Below are 20,179 nucleotides of genomic sequence, written 5' to 3' on the forward strand. Positions count from 1 at the left end.
TTTGGTCTCAAACCCTACACAGTCGATTCCTGATCCTCCTGCCTCCCCTACCAAGCACTGATTTTAGTGCTTGTACTATTAGACCCATCTTGGAAAATTTTTACATATCTAACTAAAAACCAAAATACTACTTTAAAACCCAGACTGATCATTTGTCATGAGAGAGAGAGAGAGAGAGAGAGAGAGAGAATGTGTGTGTGTATACACACATATAATGCCTGTAAAAACAGCCAATTAACAGAAATCTAACAGACTTACCCGTTCTGCAGTCGACTCCTCTCCGGGTACACACGCAGCAGCAGCAGCAGCACAAGCTATTTCCATCACAGAAGAGCTGGTAGGAGCATCAGTTGTAGATGAAGACCTGGGTCGACCTGACTGTATAACAGCAGCCACCTCTTGGCCAGATTTCCTGTTGATTTGGGGACTTCCCTTTGGGGCTTCTGACTTGCCCCGCCTACTATGCAAGCTTGTCCCTCTCTTCATCTTGGGTGGCACTCGGATTTGTTGCAGAACACGATTCAGAGCTGTGGGGTGGGTGGAGACACCATCAATCTCAGCACATGTGTTCTGACTGTCCAGATCCACTTCAGGCTCTGGATCTGTCTGAATCTGCTGCACATCGTGTGGAGACACTGATGACCTCCTGCGCTGGTGCTGGAACAGATGCTTCAAGCCTTGGCCAATCACATTAATGTTCTCCAGAGCATTGTGGGTCATTTTAGATAACTTTTGTTCTGATTCTGTCTGCCTCCTGGCTTCTGCATCTTGGGATTTGCCTCCAGGATCAGGGTCCTCATATAACTGTTCACTGCCGGAAGGCTCCATCAGTAAGCTTAATAAGCTTATTTGCAAACTCAAAAAATTTTAAACACACCGAGACTTTCAAATTAGGTAGGCATTTGCTTCAACAGTGACTATGCATGCAGCTGTGAGATGGAGGCTTCATGCCTACCTAATGTTAAAAAAAAAGAAATAAGAAAAGAAAAAGGAAAAAAAAAAAGAAAACAACCTTGTGTCATACAACCATGCAAAAATACAGAAACACTACAGTTAAAAGAAAAACATGCAGCTAGCCAAACAAATAAGTTATTACCATTAAGCAATCTTTAATCAGAAGATTAAAAGATAATTTTTCAGGTAATAGGTTATGGTATTTTCTAGAATAAAAAAGCCCAGAACAAGGATACAGAAAATAAAAACAGCCATGTCAGGGTAGGGTGGAGAGAGTGATCCCTTACAAGCTTCAGTACATGAAGAAGGATGGACCATCTTGGAATAGACACTCTAATAGCAGCTGACAGGACAACCAGCCATTGCTTAGAAAATCAAGAGAACAGACCATCTCATATGTTTAGTCTAGCTGAGGCAATTAAACTTTTTTAAAATTTTAATCATAGCTAAGTATCTACATGCTGAAATTCAGCAAATTCAGATAACAGTAAGAGATGAATATCCCAATCTATGTGGATCTTAATGAAAATTTGGAATCTCTTGCTACCTACCATCTATCCATATTCATCAAGCTCAATGATAATTAGAGGCAACAGGTTTACTTTTTTGGGAGAACAAAACAAAACAAAAATCTCGTAAATGGAATTCTCTGCTGAAGTCAAAATAACCTTTCTGGCTCCAATATATGAATAGTCCAGACAAATCAGTCTTCAGAGAGAATACAGCTTTGTTCAATACCAGCTGTCAAAAAGGGAGATTTGAACTGGGGAGCAGGGGGCACACACCTGTAATTCTAGCACTCAGGAGACTAAGACAGGAAGATGAGAGTCAAAGGTCAATCTAGATTACAGACAGCAAGTTCTAGGTCAGTCTGGACTATACAGTGACACCAATTCTTTAAAAAAAAAAAATCAGAAAAGAGATCCAAAGAAATCCCTTTCTCAACTGTATTATTCTTGATAGATGCTTCCTATCTATCTATATAAACTCAAAAGCAAAGATGTAATACAGTCAACTAGGCACAATGGAAGAGCAGAGAAAAATTAAAGGCCAGAGGTTAAATAGTGATGATAAGCCAATATTAAACACAGGAAAAGGAAGTTGAAACTAAGAGCATGATTGTCACAGCTACTGAAATTACATGCAAAGGGGAGGGGTGGATGGTCAGGGATCAGATCTCTTTTCTTTAATAAAAAGTGTTTTATTTTTATTGAGTTTGTGCAAATATATAAAATTATATAAATGCATAGAAGCTACTAGAGAGGACAAAACACAGTACTGGAGTTCTTGAATATTTTCTCTCAATTTTTGTTGCTGTTTAGAAGATTTTAAAACTCTACATTACGAGTACCCCGAGCAATCTGTCACTGCCAGTTAAGCACCAAAAGTTCCTGTTCTGGGGTATGAGTCTTGTTGTCAAGTGGCGAGGCAGAAGGCATAAACAAGCTCATTGTGAACACGGGCTACCGTGCTGAGGGACAGGAAACACAGATCCACTCACACTCCCTGATGACTATTCTCATACCTTCATGTCTCAGGACATGGACACTGGCACAGTGGCTCCAATGGTCCCTATTCTATCAAACCTGTTTCCTCATCTGCTGACTCTTAATGACTCAATAACACAAAGAGTGTCAGAGTTAAAAGACACTCATCTCTCACCAGTACCTTTCTGCTTTTGAATACCATTATGTTTCTTCGTTCCCAAAGGAGGCAACTGAGAGCAGCTGTTAAGAGTGGGGAGGCTCCTTGTCCTCCACTGAAATTCTTTGTGCTCTAGATGGCCACCTATCCCTTTCCTAACTGTACATATGCATTAGGTTTGTTGATCTTCCTTTGGAGCCAAAAACAGAAAAACTCTTATTGTCTTAGATTTAGTGCAGTTTTCTTGGGCTCTTTGTGGGCAAAACTTTTGCCAGTAGTATACATATTTAATTAGCCTGACCTTCCCTCATGTGTTTGCCTGGCAGACTAGTATTACTGAATTGTAGTAATCTCAGAGAAAAAGGGCTGTATGACCAAGATGCGAGCACTGGTTACAGTGTACATCTGTCAATCTCTACTCCACTGGGATGCTGAGATGGAGAATATGGGAGGATGTCATAGCAAGGCTGACAGTTACCAGGTGGTTTGTGATTTTCCTTATTTATACTATATTAGTCAAACTGTACAACTGACCTGGTTATTGTTATAAGTAAAACAGAACAATTTATCCCATGATATTAAAAGATACCATGAATAAAATAATGTTACTAAGGTAACTGAGAAACTAAATGAATTGCTTATCTCACAAAAGAAGGTATTAGGAGTCAACTACTCAGCACACTTTTCTTTGGGCAGTATTAGAACTAACCAACTGACCACTTGTCTGCTTCCCATCTAAAACATTTGGAGAATATGGTATATTTTAAATGTCAGATAACTTCATCTGAGATTTCACTAGCATTTGTACAACTGTCTATTTTTTTAAAAAAAAATTGAAATGACTGATTACAAAGAAATTCTAGCAATCCTAGGGAAACCTGCAGCATGGTACCGATTTTCCAAGCCAAGGCTCTTGTTCACAACTGTGAAGATGAGGGGTTGCATCCCAGTATTTCTAACAGCAAGGCTTATCTTAATTACACTAGCTAGCACAGGCCCATGGAACATACAGCCCTAAATACACCCAAGCTGAGTTTTAAGCAGTAAGTTGTGATTACCCACTTCTGATAGAAGATGTAACCTGGTAAGAGGTACAGCTATCATTTGCTATGACATCATACATATAGAACATGGTCAGAATTGTGATGGCTCCTCCAGTCTCTATACAGAAGACCTCTAAGGTCCTTGGTTGAGGCATACCAAATATTAATGAAGATCAAGTGTTACACGAAATAACCAATGACAATAACAGTGTCATAACTCTGCAAATACTGATAGTAAGAATGCTAGCACTCATGGAACTCCGTAATCTCAAGACTTTCAGGTGCCCTGCCTTTTTCTTCTCTCAGACAGTCATCCTAGAATAAGTGTAACTGTTGATCAGTTTATGAAGAAAATCAAAGTTACATTTAGATCCCTGGCTTGCCATATATAAGGCTCCACTATGAAGCTAACTGTACTCTAATAAGAGAGGGACTTGGCTTTTCTTTCACTTATTATCTCTAAAATGTCACATTCGTATAGTAAAGGGGACAAGGCAGAGAAAAGGAAAGAGGAGCAAAATGACATGACAAAAGAGATGTGAAATATGGGCGAAGAAGAGCAAGAAGCATCCATGTACACACCACACATTTCTGGTCAGTTTCATTCAATTCTCAGAATTTCCCACAATTCACTTTTCTATCACAGTTTTGCTTAAGACATAATAGATGGTAAGTGCATACTCAGGAAGCAAGTTGCTTTGAATTAACATTAGAAATAAATGGAAAATTGCTTTTTAAAGTCCAACAAATGTTTAAAAGGGCACTCCACAAAACCATCCTCAATTATACACAAATTATTTCATTTTATTCCTTTTTCTTGTTAACTTTTTGTTTTTATGTTTGGCAGTGAGCCACGTTACTTTCACAGGTCATGAAGACTTGGATACTTGCCTTCACTGCTCTTCCTCAATCACATCCGGGGGGCAAAGCTGTCCTTTCAGGAAAAGCTGAAAAACAAGCATAAGAACAGAAGTGAAGCTTAGCCTGGAGCTCCCCTATTCCAGACACATAGGGAAGGCTAAAGGTCTACAAAAGATTCCAATTCTATGTTCCACCAGTAGGAAGGGGTGGGGTCATTGTTTAGGTTTTTGTCAGCATTTTCTAATTTTTTTTAAAAATTAAAAAATAAATTTGTAGTCAAGAAAGAAAATATATTGGAAAAAATATAAAAATTATCAGCATTGAAAGGAGGGATGGCTCAGCAGTTAAGAGCACTGATGCTCTTCCAGAGGTCCTGAGTTCAATTCCCAGCAATCACATTTCTAGTGGGATCTGATGCCCCCTTCTGGCATAAAGGTATACATGCAGATACGGCACTCATACATAAAATAAATAAATCTAAAAAAAGGGGGGGGAAGAAAAAGAAAAAAGTGAACATTCCAAGTGCAGTGGTACATGTCTTCATTCTTAGCACTCCAGAAGCAGAGACAGCCAATTTCTGGCCAATCTGGTCTACATTGCAAGTCCCAGGGTAGGCAGAGCCACATAATGAGACTGTGTCAGGGGCAGGGTGGGGGTGTCACAGAGTTACAATAAATGTTTTGGCATGATTGTACTGAATAACAAACAGATACTGTCCCAGTTGTAGTCTTGAACTCACATGAAATTTAAAAAGAGGCACAAGAAAACACCACAATTCCATAAACATTTTCTCAAGTACTTCTGTTTGCAAATGTCTGCAAGCTCCCATTCAAAAGCATTCTAAAGTCAGGCAGAGTAGCCTAATACTTATGACCCCAAGATCATAGACCCAGGTTTCCCTGGGGCACCTAGCAAACTCCAGGCCAGTCTGGGCTACACAGTGAAATCCTACCTCAAAACTTGGGAGTGAGGAGAAAGGAAGGAAAAAAATGAGGGAATTAAAAAATCTATTTACTATGTACAACTGAGAAATGTAATGCATCAAAACTGAAAATTTCCTGGAAAACTAGCTTCTAACAGCCATTACTAGAGACACAATTTAAGTACAGAAGCACCGTAGGAATATCTGTATATACTCAGCATTATAGAGATAAAATACAAGTTTACTCTCAGGGAAGTCAGCTCGGAGGAAAACAAGATCTGTACCCCTGAAAGCTGAGAACAGGACAAAGCATCAAGTGAGAGCTAAACTAGAGCAGGAGAGACTGTCACTTGGTAAAGCGTGATAACCTGGGTGTGACCCTCAGAACACATCTACACCTGCAGCCCCAGAACCACTGGCAAGGTGGAGACAAGTGGATCCTGGGGTTTGCTGGCCAGCCAGGTGAATTGGTGAGTTACAGACCAGTGAGAGAGCCTGTCTAAAAAAAAAAGAAAAGAAAAAAAGCGGATGGCACTTAAGGAACAACACCTGATTTCTGGCCTCTGACCTCCATAGCACATGCTCTCACCCCCACAGGAATATGAGTATACATGTACTGTACATGCATACACACAGAGCTAGGCTGGAATCATGATCACAGACAGTCACCATTAGCAATCAGGTCAAAACCAATCCTTCCTCCCTAAAAATGTCTGTCTGACATCTGTCACAGCCACAGACAGTGACCTGGACACATGGTAGACAAAAAAATCAAACCCCAACTCTATCTTTCTCTTGATTCCTTTGGAATCCCTTTCCATAAAGTTCTCAGTAAAGATCCTATTATGACCAGTGTTTCTTAGTCACAGCTGTATTTACACTGTACACATTCTTCCCTTTCAGAAGAAAATTAAAAATCAGTTTTTTAAACTCCTTGTAGTTTTCTATAATGACAGAGACTTCTTCTATTTTTTAATATAAGCCTATTTTACCCTGAATAGTTACCTGGCTTAGCATGGTTTATACAAGACAGGCGACAAAGGAAAAATAAAGTTTATAGTTTTAAACTCCTGGGTTAGGCTGAAAAAACTGCAAAGAAGTACTTAAAAAACAAAATGAGCATGGTCCATTGATCTTTCAGGTCCAGGGGAATAGCTATACCCATGATCTACCATCAAAGAGACAGAAAACTGAATCCTGTTTGTTATGCTATTAAAACTATTAAAACTAAATGTGTACTGTATTACATGTACATAGACTATTTCATTCCTGAGTGAGGGACAGGTGACTAGTAATCCCATTAGTCCAGCAGGAGAACCACTACACTGGTACAAAGAGAAAACAGAATTTAAAGATACAAACCCCCAAAAGGGGAGAAAGCAGGAACACAGAATAGGTGTAACACATAAAAAGCAAAAGTTGGCCCAAATATATCAGTAATTCTATTAAATATGAGAGTACTAAAAGATAAAATATTAATGAAGAAAAAACTTTGGTACTTACAAAACACACATGTAAAGTTGGACAATAAAAATTAAAAAGTAAAAACTACAGCAGAGACATAAAAACAAACTAGGAGAGCTACATTACCTCACAGCAGTAGCCTGCTGAAAGTCTGAAACCTACTTGTGGATACCTACCAGTCACAGAAAACAAAGAAGGGGAACAGTATTGTGTAGTCCTGTGATGACTACATTCCCAGACCGAGGTTCTGGTACCTGAACAAATCTGAGGCTTAATCAGAACATCACAGAACTCTCCTGGCTCTCTACTACTAACACCAATCTAAATACAAATAACAATAGAACACAACTAGGAAGCTGGAAAATAAAGGCATTCTGAGAACAGGCTCAAAAAAATGAGAGTCAAGCAGACACAAAGGGAACAAAGATTACTAAGGAAAAAAAAATTGAAGCTTTTGGTTACCGTGGCAACGATGAATGTCAACTTCAGTAACCCATAGATATAATAAACACCAAACAGCCAAACTCTAAATTGATCGCCACTCTAAACAAACCCCCATTCTAAACAACTAGCAGACAGGAGCCTGTGGTCAAATATATCCAGTATTTTCCTCAGTATTTATTATATAAATATATAAAACACATACTCCTTTGAACAAATATTTGAACAAATATACTAAAAGCAGCAATAAAATAAACACATCCTGTAGAGACAACATAATCATCAGGGCCAGGCTCATGACATACACTTTGGAACAGCCAGAAAATTAAAGCAGGGCTCAATAATGCAGTAAAGGCTCCAATAGAAAAGGTAGAAATGTGAGAGAGGGAATTTTTACAAAGAAATGAAAATCATGAAGAACCAAATGGAAGTGCTACAATAGAAAACACAGTGCCAAAGAACAATGCCCTTTGTTGTTGTTGGAAAGGGTTTCTCTGGGTAGCCCTGGTTATCCTGGACCTCACTACTCCGTAGACTAGGCAGGCCTCTAACTCACAGAGATCCATCTGCCTCTGCCTCTCAAATGCTGAGATTAAAGGCATGTGCCACCACTGCCTGGCTAAAGAACAATGCCCTAACAGGCACTTACACACATACCGAAACAGCATACTTCAAATCACTGAAAAAAGAAATACACCTGAGGATGGCTGAAATTAACCTGAACTAAAATATAAAGAAGGAAGAAAGTGAGTTCTTCTTACTTCAAAAGAATCCAAAAACTGTGGGGAATACCAAACAACATTATACATTTCTTCTTCCACTGTTTTGTAAGCAGACAGAGAGGCATTTTGTCTATTTGTTTATGTGGATAGGTACCATTGTCCTGCTATGTGCCATGTTTTCCCTTTTTAAATTGCTCTCTTTGCCTTTGGCTTCCCATCAGTTCACCATATGTTTATGCTTGTTTTGAGGGAATTGTCCTTTGGTGTTTCCAGACAATCTTTTTTTTTTTTTTCTTTTTGAGCTGAGGATCGAACCCAGGACCTTGAGCTTACTATAGGCAAGCGCTCTACCACTGAGTTAAATCCCCAACCCATTTCACACATTCTTATCTGTGGTTGGTGTCTTGTAGTTTTTTTAACATAATGAGTGACATTAGGGCTGTTTATAGTAGCACAGTGAGAGCTTGATACAGGAAGATGGGCTCCTTACCAATAGCTACAGCACTGAACCTCCATGAACTATTAATTTTCTATAAACCCCTCCCTTCCATGATACAGTGTGGACAGGCTATCTTGTACAGGTAGTCACAACTGGTGTAGGTTCAAAAGTACAGCAGCCATGGCACAGCATGCCCAGAAGTCAGTGTTCTATACCTTCTCCTCCTTTTCTTTGGCTCTTACATTTATCTCCACCCTTCTTCCATAATGTTCTCTGAGTCACAGAGTTGTAATACAGACGTCCCATTTGTGACTGGGCATTAAACAGTCATTGCTTCTCTGTTTAGCCAGTTGTGAGTCTCTCACCAGGAACCTCTGCAAAAGAAGCTTTTCTGACCAAAGCTGACAGCAGCACTAGTGCATGGGCATAGATTTTTAGAAGGCAATTTGACAGATACATTATGTTATTTAACGAAACAACAGCAGGAGCTTCCTCTCTAGGGCTAAGAATCATTCCAGCTATAGGTTTTTGATCAAGTTTACAGTAGCAGAGAATGACCTTGCAACAATGAACTCATCTTCCCGGGCTGGACAGTACTGTTGTACACAGGCTCCACACCTGAGGAAGACTTTCTTTCATCTGCAATTCTCCCCAGTGCACCTTTCAACACTGAGGGCTAGCCAGCAGGGAAGAAGTTTCTGGCCTAGTTGCAACTTGATTTATTTGTCCTGAAACCAAGGCATGTGATAAGTCAGGCTTAGGTCTGTGAGTGTGTGTGTATACCAGTAATTTAACATATGAAAAAATGAGAGATAGAAATATTTAGACAAAAGTAGAGGTAATCTGTAAATATCTCTCTGACTGTAGATAATTCCACAGCTACCTAAAGATTACTCTTTCATTCCTATGAGTAATCAAATCCCAAGATAAAGGGAAGACATCAGCTTTCCGTATCAAGTCTGTTGTGGGATATTCGTATACTATGTGAAAGATTTAGTGCTGTGATTGGTGTAGTAAAAGGCTGAATGGCCAATAGCTAGGCAGGAGAGTATAGGTGAGACTTCCAAGCAGAGAGAGAACTCTGGGAAGAAGAAAGGCAGAGTTGACAGCCAGATGCAAAGGAAGCAGGATGGAGATGAGGTAACAAGTCACGGAAGAAAGTAGATTAAAAATTATGAGTTAATTTAAGTCATAAAAACTAGTTAATAACAAGCCTAAGCTAAGGCTGAGCTTTCATAATTAATAAGTCTCCATGTCATTATTTGCAGACTGGCTGTCCTGACGAGAAAGTACTACTACAAGAGTCTATAATCTTCAAATACTTTAAAAAATAAAGATAAATAAATACCATCATTAAAGTATAAATCCTATATATTTTCAAAACCAATAGCCAGACATGGTGGCTACTGTATGGTAATTTCTTTTGAGATAAAATATTCCATCTCGGATGCTTTTTAAGGCACAGGATGTGCTAAAGAAAGTAAAGCATTCTATCCTGCAGGGAAGCTCATTAAGCTCAGGACATAAATAACTCACAAGTTTCAGGAAGTTTCTGTAACTGACAACAACTGTACCATCTTCCATATATATATCTGCTGACAGATACTCTCAGACAAGACAAGCTGCCTCAAGAGACATCTGCTGAACTGCCTGCAAGGTGTGCAGTGCACTTCAGGTTTCCAACTTCTGTGAGCCATCAATCACACTGGGTGGGTTTTGGTGTATTTGAATCATTTCTTCTCTTCACCTATACTTTTCCTGTAAATAATTCCAATAAAGTCACTGGTTTACCAAGTTGGACTTTGGTAGTACCCTCACTTTGGTCAGGGATAAGAAGATGTTCACATTGCCCCAAGAATAGTATCACCCAACAGTGGTGAGTATTTAATTCCAGCACTCAGGAAGCAGATGCGGGAGGATTGTAAATTTGAAGCCAGCAAAGACACATTTATATCAACAAAAGGGAGGTTGTGAACTCTGCGTGTGAAAACTGAGGCAGCAATTGCTAACCTCAACCTTCACAGTTCCAGATCAGAGGACCCTCTGGCAAGGATTGTAATGACATCAGGAGTCATCCCACAGAAATGTCCCGAGAGAGTCTTAGTATCTATGAAGGCAGAAGTTCTGAAATACTAAAGGGAATATAACCCTGAAATTCTGCCTAGTGTCTTCTTATGTAGAAAAACAACAAATGGCTTTCAAGAAAAGGAAGCACAGAAAACTGAAAGTCAGTGCCTCCCAAACATGTGTATGCAGAAGGCAGCCAGTGGTGGGTGGTGGAAGTCTTCTGTGCTTTCTTCCCAAACTAAGAATTCATTTCTATTAAGATTGCCTGTGGTAATATTCACTTCTCTATTCTTTTTTGGAATTTTTTTTATATATATCTATCTATTGTAGGAGGGGTGCACACACACACACACACACACACACACACACACATTGTCGCTTAAGTGTAAAGAACAGAGGACAATTTGGGAGGAGAGTCAGTTCTCTGCTTCCCATGTGGGTCCTGGGGACTGAACTCAAATTCTCAATATTGGCAGCAAGTGTCTTTACCCTCTGACCCATCACTGGCCCTAATTTGCAATTTTTAGTAACTTTCAGTAGCAGAGGAATAAAATAGCAGGAATACCAACTAAAGGCAATTGTTATGAAAAACTGGAAATCAGGAGGAGGATAATCTTTGTGGTATAGTGCTAGTCTAGCATTACCTAGGTCTTAGGTTTAATCTCTGGGTTTGTTTTTATTAATAAGACCTTTTAAGATTCATGCTACATATTTATGTTTTAAAGCTTGAAGAAGGCCAGTTCAAGTTTCCTGCATCAATAAGCACTCATCATTTGTCTTCTGAAAAACAGGAGAGGTAGGGCCCTGGTAGCAGAGGTCTATAATCTCAAGTACTCAGGAGGCTATTAGGAAGACTGGAAGCCTGAGGCAAGCCTGGACTAGAGTAAAATTCTCAAAAATACAGTGTTGTAGAATAATCTTTTTGTACACTGTGAAGAAGTGTCACTCGTTTAATTAAGAGCCAAATGGCCAATGGTTAGGCAGGATTTCCAGGCACAGAGGATGCTAGGAAGAAAAAGGGCAGAGTCGCCAGCCAGCCAGAAAGGAAGAGGCACGGGCAGTACAGAGTAAAGGTAATAAAGCCAAGAGACAAAAAGTAGATTGATGAAAATAGGTTAATTTAAGTTGTAAGAGCTAGTTAGAAAGCCTAATGTATCAGCCAAGCTTTCATAATTAATAAGAAGTCTTGGTGTGGTTATTTAGGAGCTGGCAGGCAGGACAGAAAAATCCACCTACCAGACAGGGAGAGAATACTCATAATAAGCACATGACAATTTAGCACGCCTTCAAGCATGTTGAATTTTGGTGAACCACCAAAGCTAACTGAGCTAGCTCTAGATGAGCATAAAGGCACAGTACTTAAACAGTCATGCTGTTCATACCTTAAGGACATTTTGAGCTTATGTATCCCCATCACTGAAGGTCATCTGAGATTATTTCAATGGTGACACATGCTGTATGCTTTGCAACACTGAAAATTTACTCCATAGTTCTACTTAAAGTCATACTTTCAGTATAATCAACATTTAAATTTCCTTTAAAAAGGAATTTTAGTCCCAAAATATGTCAACTAAAGCTAGCTTTTTTATTATATTAGCTTGGTTTATAGCCACATTTTCAAAAAGTAACATGTTCTTATCAACAAAAAAGAGCATAAGCAAGAACCTGAAAAAAATCTAACATGAAAAGAACAATGGCAATAAATAAAACCAACTACTTACAGAAAGTTAGATAAAGATTATACTTAAAAATAAGGGTCCTGCTTGGTGGTGGTGGCGCATGCCTTTAATCCCAGCACTCGGGAGGCAGAGGCAGGCGGATCTCTGTGAGGCCAGCCTGGTCTACAGAGTGTGATCCACCACAGCCAGAGCTACACAGAGAAACTCTATCATGAAAAACAAACAACAAACAAAGACAAAAAAGAGTAGGGGTTCAGGAAATAGCTCAGAGGGAAAGTGCTGGTTACACAAGTACAGGACCTGAATTTGCACTTATTTCCAAGCACCAAGTCAAAGCTGAATGTATAGTGCACACAGCTGAAACCCCGGTGCTCTACAGGGAAATGGCAGGCAGAGACAGGAAAATCCCTAGAAGCTCCTGGGACAGCCAGGAATTCACAGCAAAAAAGTAGCAAAGCGACCCTTCTCGAAGAAGGACAGAAGACAAAGACTGATATGGAAGTTGTCCTCCACATACACCCTCGTACTCCCCCCTACCATACACACTCCAACTCCTAATTATCCTACCCAGCCTGTCTTTCATAGCTTTGAGGTATTAACTGATACAAACTGACCGATTTCACATATACAAGTTGATGCATTAACATAACTATTACCATATTCAAGATGACACACATTTCTATGACACCCAAGTATCCCTGTAAGCACTATGTTTCTGACACAAAAGAGTACTTTACATTTTCTAGGTTTAAATACAGCAAGACACAGAATATGTACTTTCCTTAAGTCTATCTTCTTTCATTAAGCCTAATTATTTTAAGGTATGTTAATACTGTGATGGCCATCAATCATTCTTTCTTTTTCATTGCCAAGTAGTATTTCATTGCAGATAGGGTATAATAAAGATTGTGACTGACATTCAGATTGTTTGATGTTCTTGGCTATTAACAAATCTGCCGAGAACATGTGTACACAAGTTCTTATGTGACCATATGTTTTGGTTTATCTTGGAGAAATATTTAGAAACTGAATGGATGGGTGATGTGGCATGTATGCAATTAAAAATTTTAAAGCTCTGCTCAATTGCTCAAAGTAGCTGTTCCCCTCTTCCTTTCTAGCAGCAGTAGAGAATTCCAGACAATTTCCACCCTTGCCAATACATGACCTTTCATGACAGTCATTGCAGGGAGAAGGAAGCAGTGCCTCCTTACAGCTTAACTTTCCACTTCCCTGGCTCTGTGTGCTCACGAGCCTCTTATTGGCAGCCATTTGTGTTCTCTGAGGAACTTCTATTCAGCTTCTTATCCTCTTTTAGTTGTTTCTTGTCTTACTCTTGAGTCCTAAGAGTCATTTATACATGCTGGACACATTCTCTCTGCCAGATAAAATGTTTTGCAAGTATTTTCTACAAGTATAAGGTCTCTGCTTTTCATTTTGCTACTGTGTGTTCCAAAGATCAAACCCCTTCAGTTATTGTTTTCCTAAGCTTCCTGCCTCTGCATCTTTTTTTCCCTAGTTCCAAGGTCACTATTTTTTTCCTGTATTTTTGTGGTTTTTACAGACTTATCTCTTCCATGTAGGCCTATGTTTGTTTGAAGTTTATAGTGATATTTTATTTGTATTGAAATGTGATTTTATTTAATAAAGTTGCCTTGAGGTCAGAGCAAGCCAGAGCAGAACTGGGTGGTAGTGGTGCACGCCTTTAATCCCAGCACTTGGGAGGCAGAGCTAGGTAGATCTCTGTGTGTTCAAGGACACAGCCAGCAAGGCAGACACATGCCTTTAAAATCTCAATACCAACCATAGAAGACCTGGAGGTCTGTACAAACAGGCAGTGACGAGGAGGTCATGTGGCTGGGTTTACAACCAATGAGAAAACAGAACAGAAAATCTATAAAAAAGATAGGACACACAGAGGTAGCTCTCTTGCGGAGAGGAAGAACAGCAGAAGCAGTGAAGGGTAAGGTTTTCCCGCTCTTGCTCTGACCTCGTGGATTTTAACTCTGCAGTTGGTTCTGTGTTTCTTATTTAACAAGCCGGTTACATCTACAGAAGTTAAGTTCCGAGTACATGTATTCTGAAGTCTTCCATGGTAGGTCAAGGTTAAGAACATTTGGTGTGCATGGCTCTCTAATTGGTCTATCATCATGTGTTGAAAAGAACAGTTCTTCATTAAAAACCAGCTCCACCCCTCTATTCAACCCTTCCTCTACAGCCACACAACCTCCAGCAAGCTCTCAACAGTCCTGAGGACACTCTCTCCACTTCCCTGGCCACCTTCTTCTTCCTTCCAACTGCCCAAATTCCAATCCTACGAAATCCAACTTTCCATCTATTCCCTTACTAAATTCTTGCAGCTGAAAATGACAAAGAAAAAAAACAAAAAAGAAAACAAAAAACCTCACAGATCTATGCTGACCAATGACAATTTATACTCACGATCCTAACAGAATGAGCACTTCTGTTCTTTAATCCGCCTGCTGCTTGTCTCCAATTCCATATATATATTCATTCTCTCTCTCTCTCTCTCTCTGGTTTTTCGAGACAGGGTTTCTTTGTGTAGCTTTGGTTCCTGTCCTGGATCTCCCTCTGTAGACCAGGCTGGCCTTGAACTCACAGAGATCTGCCTGGCTCTGCCTCCCGAGTGCTGGGATTAAAGGCGTGTGCCACCGCCAGCTGGCTCCATTCACTCTCTTAACCCTCAGGAATATTTCACTCTCCCTTTCCTCAAACTAACAGCCATTCTTCTGTCTTCATTCCTCCATTCAACATTGTGTCACTGAAACAGGAGGCTAGCAGACAGACAGACCCTGGGCCACGAAAAGGAGACAAAACTATTTTTCACCCCAAAGCACTGCTGGCAATGATAACTGAGGCAATGCACACACGGAAAGCACTTGATCCCCATCTTGGCACAAAGCAAACCAACTCTCAAGAAGTGTGCTTCTGCCATCACTTTTACTATAACTAAACCATTGTGAAGTAACTTTAACAAGTTAACACTTAACAAGGACTTACCTTAATGCATTTAATTATATAACATACTATATGTTCTTACATATATTAATGATAAAACATATATATGTGGCTATATATGTATGTGAGTATATTACGTGTGTGTGTCCATTAGGAAAGATTACATTTAATATAAGACTTCAATATTTAGATGAAAAACTTGTTATAATAACTGTATTTTATTGAAAGGTCAACCTTTCTTAACAATGGACACAAAATCTGTAATAGTCTAAATCATAATGGAAAAAACTGTAGAAAGTTACTATTGCTCATATTGCTGTATGTACGCTATTCAAAAACATGGACTGTCGCATATGCCTAATTTTTCACGTAATTCAAATAAACAAATGTGTGAATGCCTTAAAATGCAATGTGCTGCATTATTCTAGCTGGGCTAACAGACATTAGAAGCACTTACCCATTGACTGTCAACAGCATCCACTAAGGTGGTGGAGCCAAGGCTCTGTGCTTAGGCAGCCTGGGCTCAAAAAAACAATCCAGTATGTATTTAGATCAGACCTAAAATATACATTTAATTTCATATTTTACTTTCCTATCACAGAATTCCTTTTGTGAAATAACTTGCATCCCAAGTATTAGCCTTTGCTCCAAAGATTAATCCCTGGACAGCAGTAACAGAAGATTAAAGTCTTTCAACACAAGTGTTTTTGTGTTTTTCCTTTCTGAGCAGTTTTGACAAAAATTTTTGAAATAATACTTATAATATACTCATTCCCAGGATCACTACTCTGAAGCATCCAAATAAGACAATGTGCACACAGTCAGAATGATCCACACATTGTTTTGACAGATTCAGGCCAGCCAGTTGCAAAGCTTCTGAACATGCACACCCCACAGGCCTGTGTACATCTTCAGCTCTAGCAAATATGCCCCACCCCCCAAGGTTTAGATGTAGATTTTGAAGAAAAAAATAAAAATGAAACTGTCAATTGTGTGACTCAACCTTCTAACAGGATAAAAAGAAAAAGTTATTTGTTAAAAAGAAAAAGCCATTTGTTAACATAAACCCTATTAAACATCTGCTTAACAGAAACGCAGGCACCTAAGCAATAAAAGACACATACAACAAAAATCCCAGAAATGGTGGGCATTCCAAACTCATGGATTCCATGCCTGCAAATTCAGGCAGCCTGGGATCAAACATGTTTGAAGAGAATAGCATCTGTCCTGTCTGTGAATGGAATTTCCTTGTCCTCACTCTCTCACTGGCTCAGCTCTTCACACAGCCTTTCTGTTGTGAACTGATATTGAGTAAGCCTGAGAGGACATCAAGTATGCAAAATGCCATTATGTAATTTATATGCAATAATACCATTGCCACTTTTCCCAAGAGATCCAAGCATTCACTTTGGCATGTGGGACTCTCAGAACCAAAGTCCACACGGGAACAAATGAATATTAATTTCTTGAAAGATCAAATAAAGTATTTAGAAAGTATCTATAGGGCTTGAGTGGTACAGAATGCCTGTACCACTGAACACAGCTAAAATTGTTCACATGTTCACCTACCACATACGTAAAGAGGGTGAAAAAAAAAAGCAGAAATTTAGTACTGCTAAAGATGTGGAGAAATTGGAACCCTTGGGCCAATGAGACGGACTCAGAAATAAAGGTGCCTGTGGTGCCAGCCTGGCAACTTTGAGATTAATCCAGAGAACCAACATAAAAGTTGAAGTGGCAAAAAGTCATCCTCTGACCACCATATACACACCACGGCACATATATAACCAGACACCCATACACATATTCACAAGCATATACACCCCTACACACAAAATCCACACATCATGCACAAAGTAAGATATAAAGTAGTATCCTTGTGAATTGTTGGTGAAAAATAAAATGGATGGTACAGCCACAGTGGAGAACACCAGATTCTCCAAAAACAAAACAAAACAAACCTCATCCAGCAATTCTACTTTTAAGAATAAACCCAAAAGGGCCAGGCATGGTAGCGCACCCCTTTAATCCCAATACTCAGGAGGCAGAGGCAGGCAGATATCTGAGTTTGAGGATAGCTTTATCTACAGAGTGAGTTCCAAGACAGCCAAGACAGCCAGGGCTACACAGAGAAACTGCATCTCCAAAAAAAAAAAAAGGAATAAACCAAAATTATTAAGTATGGTCTCAAGGATCTTTATACCTATGTTCATAGCAGCACTATTTAAAATGTGGAAGCAGAACAAGAGTCCAGTGAGGGATAAAAAGATACACAAAATGCAGTATACATATACAGTGGACTGTATGTCAACCTCAAAAAATAAAAATGTGGGACTGGCAGGATGGCTCAGTGGACAGGGGCATTTGATGCCAAGCCTAACAAAATGAGTTGGATCCTTGGCACTCACATGGTAGAAGAGAATGAACTGGCTTAAGTTGTCCCCTGATACCTAGATATATACTGTGACACACAGGAAGATATACACAAGAGGAAAGGAAGAAGGAAGGAATGGAAAACTTTAATATACCATAACAAGGAGACATTGCCAAGTGATATAAACTAATCACAAAAGACAAACACTGTATAATTCCTGAACATGAAGTACTTAGAATAGTCAGTATCATAGACAGGCAGCTTAAAGGTGGCTGTCAGGGACTTAATGATGGCAGGAATAGGAAGAAACAGGAGTTCATGTGTAATGGGATTAGCACTTCAGTTTTGAAAACCAAAACCAAACACCCTCCCCCACAAAGAAACCAAAAAACTAGAGATGGAAAGTAACAATGGATGTACAACATTATCAGTGACTTTGTTTAAAGACAGATCCTTGTTATATACAAACTCACAATCTTCCTGACTCCTGAGTGCTGAGATATAAGGATACAATACCTGTACCAACTGTGGATTTATTTAACATATTGAACTGCACTTAAAAATGGCTAAGAAGGGCCAGGCGTTGGTGGCGCTCACCTTTAATCCCAGCACTCGGGAGGCAGAACCAGGCGGATCTCTGTGAGTTCAAGGCCAGCCTGGTCTACAGAGGGAGATCCAGGACAGGCACCAAAACTACAGAGAGAAACCCTATCTCGGAAAAACAAAAACAAAAACAAAAAACAAAAAAAGAAAGAAAAGATAAAGAAAAAGAAAAGGAAAAATTTGCAGTCCCTGACACCATATACAAGCTAGGCTTATAGTGATGCTCCTGCAATCCTACAATCCTAGTACTTGGAAGGCAGACAAAAGAAGAAAAAAAAAAAAAACACCCTGGAGCTCACTCATCAATTAGTCTTGCTGAATTAATGAGCTCCAGGTTCAGTAAGAAACTTTGTCTCAAAAAAATAAGGTGAACAGTGATTAGGAAAGACTCCTGCCATGACCTCTGGCCTCCATATGTATATGCCCATGAATAAGCACACACATACATGACACATTTAAAAAATTTATTTTGAATTTAAATGTTTAAGAAGATAGATTTGCGGGCTGGAGAGATGGCTCAGTGGTTTAGAGTGTATATTGCTCTTGCAGAATACTGGAGTTTGGTTCCTAGTATCCATGTGTAGTGGTTCACAACTGCCTGTAACTCAGGTCCATGGGATCCCACACCCTCTTCTAGCCTCCATAGGCAAGTGGAGTATTTGCAAATCCATTCAAGACACATACATACACATAATTAAAAAATAAAATAGTATCAGGCTGTATAGGAGGTTCAGCAGTTAAGAGTACTCATTGCTTTTTCAGTGGACCCAAATTCAGTTGCCAACACTCAGGTCAGTCAGCTCACAACTACCTATAACTCCAGCTCCAGGGGATCTAACGCACTTTCTAGTTTTCACAGGTTTCCACATACATGTGGCTGGTGTGTGACAGACAAGACAGACAGACAGACACACACACACACACTTTAAAAAATAGATTTTATGTTGTGCATACTACTACAATTTTTAAAAATTAAATAGCAGTTAAAAAACAATAAGCAAGGTATAATAGCACAAGCTTTTTAATGTCAGCACTTGGGAGGTAGTGGCAGGAAGATCTGTAAGTTTGAGTTTTGAAGTCTACAAAGCAAGTTCCAGGTCTAACAGGATTACATAGTTAGACTGTCTCCAAACACCAAAAGGGGGGTGGGGGAAAGAAAAAGAAAAGAGAAAAGGAAAGGAAAGAGGGAAGGGGAGGGGAAGGGAGAGAAGAGGAGGGAAGGGAAGGGAAGGGGAGGGGAGGGGAGGGGAGGGGAGGGGAGGGGAGGGGGAGGGGAGGGGAGGGAGGGGAGGGAGGGGAGGGAGGGAGGGAGGGAGAGGAGAGGAGAGGAGAGGAGAGGAGAGGAGGGAAGGGAAGGGAAGGGAAGGGAAGGGAAGGGAAGGGAAGGGAAGGGAAGGGAAGGGAAGGGAAGGGAAGGGAAGGGAAGGGAAGGGAAGGGAAGAGAAGAGAAGAGAAGAGAAGAGAGAAAAAAGAGAAAAGAGAAAAGAGAAAAGAGAAAAAAGAGAAAAGAGAAAAGAAAAGGGGGCTGGAGTGGAGAGGTGGCTCAGAGGTTAAGAGTACTGACTGCTCTCCCAGAGGTCCTGAGTTCAATTCCCAGCAACCACATGGTGCCTCACAACCATCTATAATTTAATCTAGTGCTCTCTTCTGGCATATAGGCAGAACACTATATATCTATATAATAACAAACAAAACAGTTCAAAGCAAATGACACCTATTTTATTTTAAATTTTCTGGCCATGTCAGCTCCAAATAGCATGCTTCTAGACAAAAGGGTCATTTAAAGACTTAAGATTTGGTACAATTCTAGAAGAAATACAAAAGCCTGGGAGAAGAACGGAGTGTTGAGTAAGGGAATATTAGTAGCCAGTGCAAATATCAATTAATAATGCAGCACAATTATTTGGTCTCACTAGGTACACATGCACAGAATGACTGTGTCTGGGAAGCATTACAATCACTGAATGAACCATCATTTGTGCATACCTAC

General features: G+C 39.7%; 1 protein-coding gene across 2 annotated transcripts in view; it reads right to left on the minus strand.

Annotated features, from left to right (window-relative positions):
* Tmcc1 (transmembrane and coiled-coil domain family 1) overlaps positions 1 to 20,179 on the minus strand; it is a 179,707-nt gene that overhangs the window by 119,914 nt on the left and 39,614 nt on the right. The window contains exons 2-3 of one of the 2 annotated variants that reach the window (XM_036180847.1): positions 4,533 to 4,588; positions 259 to 955 (exon numbers count right to left, since the gene is read on the minus strand). In XM_036180847.1, coding sequence (XP_036036740.1) covers positions 259 to 828 — 570 coding nt within the window. In that variant the 5' untranslated portion in view covers positions 829 to 955; positions 4,533 to 4,588. The remainder of the gene's footprint in view (positions 1 to 258; positions 956 to 4,532; positions 4,589 to 20,179) is intronic. The other variant, XM_036180848.1, reaches the window with a different exon arrangement.

This window comes from Onychomys torridus, chromosome 3 (assembly GCF_903995425.1).
Source record: "Onychomys torridus chromosome 3, mOncTor1.1, whole genome shotgun sequence".
NCBI classification, from domain to species: Eukaryota; Metazoa; Chordata; class Mammalia; order Rodentia; family Cricetidae; genus Onychomys; species Onychomys torridus.